This window comes from Mustela nigripes, chromosome 15, assembly GCF_022355385.1.
Source record: "Mustela nigripes isolate SB6536 chromosome 15, MUSNIG.SB6536, whole genome shotgun sequence".
Lineage (NCBI taxonomy): Eukaryota > Metazoa > Chordata > Mammalia > Carnivora > Mustelidae > Mustela > Mustela nigripes.
This window is the reverse complement of record NC_081571.1, coordinates 13,615,775-13,622,857: the sequence shown is the minus strand read 5'-3', so window position 1 is coordinate 13,622,857 and position 7,083 is coordinate 13,615,775. Positions and strand designations below refer to the sequence as shown.

The 7,083-nt window shown below is 40.4% G+C and overlaps 1 protein-coding gene across 1 annotated transcript in view; it reads right to left on the bottom strand.

The window, feature by feature from the left end:
* Window positions 1-676: 676 nt before the first annotated feature.
* The window catches only part of RXFP2 (relaxin family peptide receptor 2), a gene marked incomplete at its 5' end in the record, with an annotated part of 56,725 nt that continues 50,318 nt past the window's right edge, over window positions 677-7,083 (bottom strand). The window contains 2 exons of the mRNA XM_059378239.1: window positions 677-936; window positions 5,163-5,381. Of these exons, the coding sequence (XP_059234222.1) occupies window positions 677-936; window positions 5,163-5,381 (479 nt within the window). The remainder of the gene's footprint in view (window positions 937-5,162; window positions 5,382-7,083) is intronic.

Below are 7,083 nucleotides of genomic sequence, written 5' to 3'. Positions count from 1 at the left end.
TATCTTATTTGAGATCTCAGCTCTATCGACATTAAATAATATCCAAGAAGGCAAACGGTACTAGGTTTAGTCAGTGTGTCTTTCTGCTTCTCCACTGGATGCGATAGCTTTGTGTGAAAATCTTCTTTCAAAGTTTCTACTCCTTTGGCCTCTGGAGGGCCAGGCTTGAGGCAGGTAAACATTTCAGAAATCTTTTTCCATCAGTATAGCAGAATGCTGATGATTTCATTTAACATTGAAAAAACAAGGGAAGAGATGCTAAGATTATGTTATTATGGCTACACTGGAATTAGATGTCCTGAATGTTTTTATTTTGTAGACAGTGCAGCCCAACTTATAAGCAGACTATGCAGTGCCAACATGTGGGTGTTCACTGGTAGGTTGGTCATGTTGACTAGCTGTAGATCAACTGCACATCAGCCTACTATACACGGATTCACTCATGCATGTCAGGAACATAAGGGTGAGAAGAACCCATACGTATAGTTCTCGGCACTGTTGATAAATAGTACAGCTTCCCCTGGAATGTGGTGCAGGCCAGAAGTCATTCTGCTGTGCTCTCTGTGTAGAAAGGTTTGGTGTTGGTGGTGATGGAAAGCATTGCAGACGTCATCTTCCAAACACTGTACTTGTCTTAAAGGTAGTCCACTAAAAGTCCAAGGATCTGAAACCATTACTAGGAAATTGGTTTCACTGTACCATCCCCAAGGGTTATTTTGTTCAAAACCCCAAGTTTAAGTGAAGAGGAATCATCTGTCCACACAATGGATGTAGAGAGACTCTTTTTTTTGGTTTTAAAAATCGATTTCCTTCGATGTTTGTGCAGCAGCTGTTTCAACTTGTCCTTGAAAAAGCTGGTTGTGAGAGTGTAGAGGATTGGATTCAAGGCACTGTTTACTGGAAGGAAAAAAATGACTATCCAAGAGATGATTGTGCCTGGAGAGGGAAATGAAGTGTGGAAAATTTCATGAAGTGGAAGTGTTAAACAACACAAATAACATATAACATTTTGTGGTCAGTGCTATTTGGGGAGGGCTACCCAGTTCACTCAAGTTTTCTTTCACCTTATTGAAAATCTGTCTGTTGGAGGAGCATAGGAACTATGAATCCAACGTCCTACCATTCTGAATTTCAGTAACTATTTGGTAGTTTTTTGTAAGGTCAAATGAGAGGAGGTATGTAAAATACACTTCATAGATGTAAGTTGATATGTAATTTATTTTTCTTGTTTTCTTGATAGAAAAGTAAGAAAATGAGGAAATACTTCTTAATCAATATGTCAGTGTTGAGAAAACATCTGGTCCAGGGTCATATCTGACCTGGGTCTTAACTCCACTCTTGAAAGCCCTATTCCAACCATCCTTTCCAGAGTGGAGGCTGAAGTTGTGAAGAGCAAACAAGAATACATCTTCCAACTTAATCAATCTTATCTTGTGAAGCATTACAGATACTAGTTAGAATATTAAGGGAAAGATGCCACAAAAAGTCCTTTGTGAGGAGAAATTTGTGATGGTAGTGTCCTTTCCAAATACATCATGCACTTGGTTAGGATGAAGTGTGTTTTCCCCTTTATGCACAGCCTGCTCTTAGGGCCAGACACTTAGCTACGGGACTATGGGCAAATTACCTAAGCTCCCTGGACCTCAACTACCCTATCTGTGGAAGGGGCTGATGATAACTTACTTGATCGAAGTCAGGGGGCTGGGTCAGAGTCGGCGGCTCTGCTGACGTCCCTCTTCAGCACTAATACCTGTGATCCTCTGACCCCACCACACTATGCTGCCTCTTTCCACGTCTCCAAAGATGCAAGGAACTCCCAGCTCAGATGAAGAGCTGAATCCTAAGACCAGGGATATGTTCCCTGTCCCACCCCCTTTGTCACCTTCTCTTTCCTAGCCACCGTCACAATTTTCTTATCCTTTAAACACCATTACTTGTTCTTCTTTGCCTTGTTTTGTTCCTTCCATCTTTTCTGTTCTTCTCTTTCTTTTCTATTCTTCCTGACTGCTTATCTGGCCTTTCCTCCTCTCCTGCTATCTCTCCCTTCTCCTTTTGCCTGTTTGCCTTCCTCTTTTCCTATCCCATCTTCTCTTTCTTGTCCTTATTTATTTTTTTGAACTGGAAAGAATATGGAAGAAAAATATCTATATTTAGCATATCTTAGATTTATTAAAGTTTCATATTACTATATCACTTGTATTTATTTTTTTTTCAATTAGACAATATGGACAGTGCATGATTGAAAAAAAAAAAACAACAAATCAAAACAGAACAAATTAAGTTGCTTTTTGTCTGTTACATCCCCAAATGAAATTGTGACCAGGAATGAGACTTCCCATTCAGTCTCAGGGTAACTCACTTTATAAGGTCAGCAGGTGAGTTCTGAGAAAGGAGCGCTAATGCTGCCTTATCTTTCAGGCTGATCACACATACTATCAGTGACATGCCATGGTGGAGCACACCCCAGAGTTCTTGGAGGGTGGGCACAAGATGGGTTTAGTTCAGTGAGTACAGCATTTCCTACAACACATGGGAAGTCAGGCAAACAAGAAGGGGCTTAGTAAAAAATGATCAGGGCTACTCTCCTAGGTCCACTGATGTATTCAAGACAAACCTCAAAGTACTCTGCTACAAACATAGAGAAAGACTGATGTATGGCCCATTAAGGATTTCATAAGACACTTTTTTTCCTATTCCAGTTTCCCATCATGATCTGAAATGTCATAAGCTTTCAAGGACAATGACTACTCCTGTAGCTCTCTGGTACCCTGGATCACCAGACATCTCCTGATTTTAAATCAGACAGTGTTATGGGATGAATTTTGTCCCCCACCCCAAATTCATACATTGAAGTCCTAACCCCCAGGACCTCAGAATGTGACTATATGTGACAGCCCTTTAAAGATGTCATTATGCTAAAATAAGGACATTGGGGTGGGCCTTAGTCCAATTTGACAGGTGTGCTTGTAAGAAGAGGGAAACTTTCCTATATGAGAGATACAATGGGAACGCGCACAGAGGAAAAACCATGTGAGGACACAGTGAGAAGGTGGCCATCTGCCAGCCAAGGAGAGAGGCCACAGCAGAAATCTGTTGACACTTTATTCTGGAATTCCAGCCCTCCAGGACTGTGAAAAATAAATTCTGTTGCTTCAGCCACCCAGGTCGTGTTACTGTGTTACGGCAGCCCGAGCCGAGTAATACAGAGAGAAGGGCCTCAAGGAGCTGACGGACTCACAGAATAAGAAAACTGGAAGGCATTCGAGAGGCCTTATGAAAATCTTCTCAGTGCGGTGAGGTGACCTCCCTACATTTCCTCAGCTGCTCAGTGGCGGGGTTAGGACAGAAACCTAGGACTCCTGCCTCGCTTGGTCCTTCTTCCACCACACAAGGCTGCCTCCTCCCACACCCAAGAAAATCAAGTGCCCGAGGTGAGGAAGGACATCAGAAACATGGAAAGAGAAGCTGGGGACGTTGATGAGATCATCCTCCCACCCTGTTCCATCATTCTTGGACCAGCGCAGCATCTTTTGTTGAACATGCATGTATTAAATAACACTATGTGAAAAACACTGTGGAAAGATGAATGAGACATGGTCCCTAATATTCTGAAGCTTATAAACTGAGGGGAGCAATGAACATATTAAAAAATAACACTGGTAAGAAGTGGTTCAGATGAGGCTAATAAGTAAAGTATGAACAAAATGTTACAGACATTTAAGCGATTGAGTTGGATGGGAGTGGGTTGGAGAGAGGTATGGAATGGCACCATGGGTGAGTGAATATTTGGGTTGAATTTTGAAGGATGAGAAGGGCTATTTAGTAAGCTTAAGTCTTACAGATTGAAGATACAACACAGTTGGAGAGAACAACTTCAGCAAAGGCAAGGCATTAAAAAGGTGCCGAAGAAAAGAATCCCAATAATTCTGATGGGTTCTGGATCACAGAATACCCGAGGGCAGAGTGGGAGGTAACATTTCTCAAGCTGATCCCAGCATTTGGACTTTATTCTATGAGCAATGGAGGCCAAAGGCCATTTTAGTCCTATTAAATTTGGAATGTAAGGATATAAACATTGAGATGCCCAGGAAGCTGTAGTAGACCGGACAATTCAGACTGGACAATTCAGCTCTCGTCTTAATGAACTCTGCTCCTCCCAGCCTCTAGGCTCTCCCCTACCCCTAAGTAATGGCACACGCATTCTTGTGTCCTCTGCTCTCCCTGCCCAGTGGAGGTTCCCAAGTAGTCATCCCCGATTGCTCTCTTGACCTGCACATTCACACCTTACATGGCTTCAGGGATGCCTCTGCCTTGCGGTCAGGCTAAATGGACGACAGGTGAAGGGGGAGTTGTGGATGTTGTGTCATTTTGCAGTGAGACAATGACAAGGCCTCCCATGACTCTGCACAAGCTGGAGGGACATAAACTGTTCCAGCTGTTGGTTACTTGTACATTCATCATACTTTTGTAAGTGCTTCTGAAGTGCCAAACCATGTGTAACACTGGGGTGCCAGGATGAAAAAGACCCAATCTATTTCACAAAGTTAGGCCAAAGCCCCAGGGTGGGGGGCTCTCCATGGCTGTGATTTCTAGATCCTAGAAAGGGGTTCAGATGAAATCCTAACTCATGAAAGATTTTTTCCTCTAGTTGAAGTAGGCATGTGGGTGGGAAACCTGGCCCTCTGGATGAAGCACTTGAACAGAACATCTGACATTCTGCAGCTTGTGTGACAACCACAGGGTAAGGACCATGAAGTAGACCTGCAGATCTCGACCAGGGGTGTGTGTCTCAGAAGCACGAGGGGAACTTTTCCAAAATCCCAGGGTACAGCTCTTTGCCCCTATAGATTAAATCTAGAAGCCCAGGGAGGAACCTGGGCATGTGTATTTTGATTTTGTATGTTAACTCTTGATTAAGAATCACTATCTAGGGAATTGAGTTAGTTATTTTTCCTAGCTCCTGTTTTCTCATCGTTCTTGTCTGGGTTATACCACTACCCAGTTTCTATCTTAGATTATAAAATGTTGAGAAAAATAATAGCTGTTTGCACCAAAGTTGTAGTTGTTTACAGAGAATTTACTATACGTCAAGCACTGTATTCTGACCTCGTCAGGGAATGTAAGATGGCACAATGTACTTGGGAATAATAGAAGGGACTGACCTGGTATTTCCACCCGGAAGAGGGAGAGAATTTTAATTACAAATACAGGAATCCAGCAGATGGCATCAGAGAACACTATAAAAAAGAAACGATTTGCAACAGCCACCTCTCTTCCAATGTGATTCCTCACTTCTGAAGTCTGCAAGGCAGTTTTTTTAATGGAACAGAACATAATAGTATAGGAAAACACAATGATGAGAAAAGCCAGCAAGTTCACACCTGTTGGAAAAAGCACAGCTCTTAACATCTCAGGTATAAATCAACAGTAAAATACTGTGTTACATAGATGTTCATTATGGTGCCTCTTCTTACGCTGTAGTTCCAAGAAACATTCTTTTGTATAAGCCCAGTTGTAATCAGCTGAAAACCTTGAATCTAAGCCTATAAGCTAATGGATTGCGTTTGCCGAATCAAAAAGATATTGGAAATACACAAAACTTTTATGAAGAGTTACAGATCTCTGAAATTCAGTTACAGATCTCTGAAATTCAGATCTAGGTGTGTATCATGAGGCAAATTTTAGCTTTTTTAAAGTCAGAAAAAAGCTCTTTTCATTTTTTGCTCTCTGCAGATTCAAATTAAAGGATTACTGTAATCATATGTACACCTCAAAGAATAAATATGATTCCGTTTCTTTATCTTATAAGTATGAACAAGATAACCTTGGAATATCAAGAAGATAATAGTCACAGAAACACTACTTCTCATGGTTTTTTTGGTCCTAAGTAAAAATAATATATAGAACAAAAATCCATTTTTTCAGATACCTTATAATAATTTAAGCTAAGATTCAGAACCCTTTAGACTTGTTTTAGAAAAAATATATGTATAAGAAAAAATAATAAATTCAACTATGAATTTTTTTAGGGTCAAATATGTTTGGACGATTCTCACTGAACATCACTATCTTAGAGTGTTGACTTCTCAGTCACTTTGTTATATTTTTCCTATAATAAAATTCCTAAGAGTAATGATCTTATTCCTCACTATGCACATAAAATATGCACACAATTTCAAAGTTGTTTAAAAAAATGTTCTTCTGAATCTAGACTATGTAAGACAGGTGAAGTCTAAAGGAAAGTCCTATAAATTCCCAGTGTTCTATTGTTTTTATCTAAAATATTTCACATTCCACAGAATCTCATAATAAAGCCACAAAATAGAATTTTATAAAATTGGTTTATGTTGGGCCTCTTGTCAGAAACTTCAGTTAGGAACAATAGAAAATGACTGTTAAGATGACCCCCTGATGCATATTATGAAAACAGATGTGAACAGACCAAAAGTGTGTGTTCTGAAAGCAACATAGGGATGTGAGAGGTTAGCAACAGAAGATACTGGGCGAGGGGCATAAGGAAACTATACTATCTTTGCAACTTCTCTCTAAATCTAATTCTGTTCTAAAATAATGAATTTGTTTAAAAACTGTGTATTCTTATACTCTTTAAAGAGAAGAAAGGGCTCTAGGACTCCTACTCTCATAGATAAACCAAGTGTATATAGATGATGAGATACGTGTGTGTGTGTGTGTGTGTGTGTGTTACAGTTACTATCTCATTGTCTATTTGGAATACATCACAGGTGCTACACCCATTTTAGCCTATCTCACAACCTTTAAGATCCAGCCAAACCTAACTCCTTGGCCCTTCATCTGAACCTGTTCCTTGGTTATGGACCTCTACATCCACTATGTCTTTTTCCTGGAATAGACTTCATTTAGCTAATACCTCCTTATCCTTTGAGACCAAGGATTTCAATTCACTTCTACTGGAAAACTTCCCCTGGTGCTTAGATTTGAGGCTCCTTGAACATCCAGTACTCCTTTTTTACAGCATTTGTGAATCTGTGATGTAAGAATGTGTTTACTTGTCTTTATTCCCCTTTCTAGTGGTGGTCTGTGAGGGCTGATCTGTTGTATCTC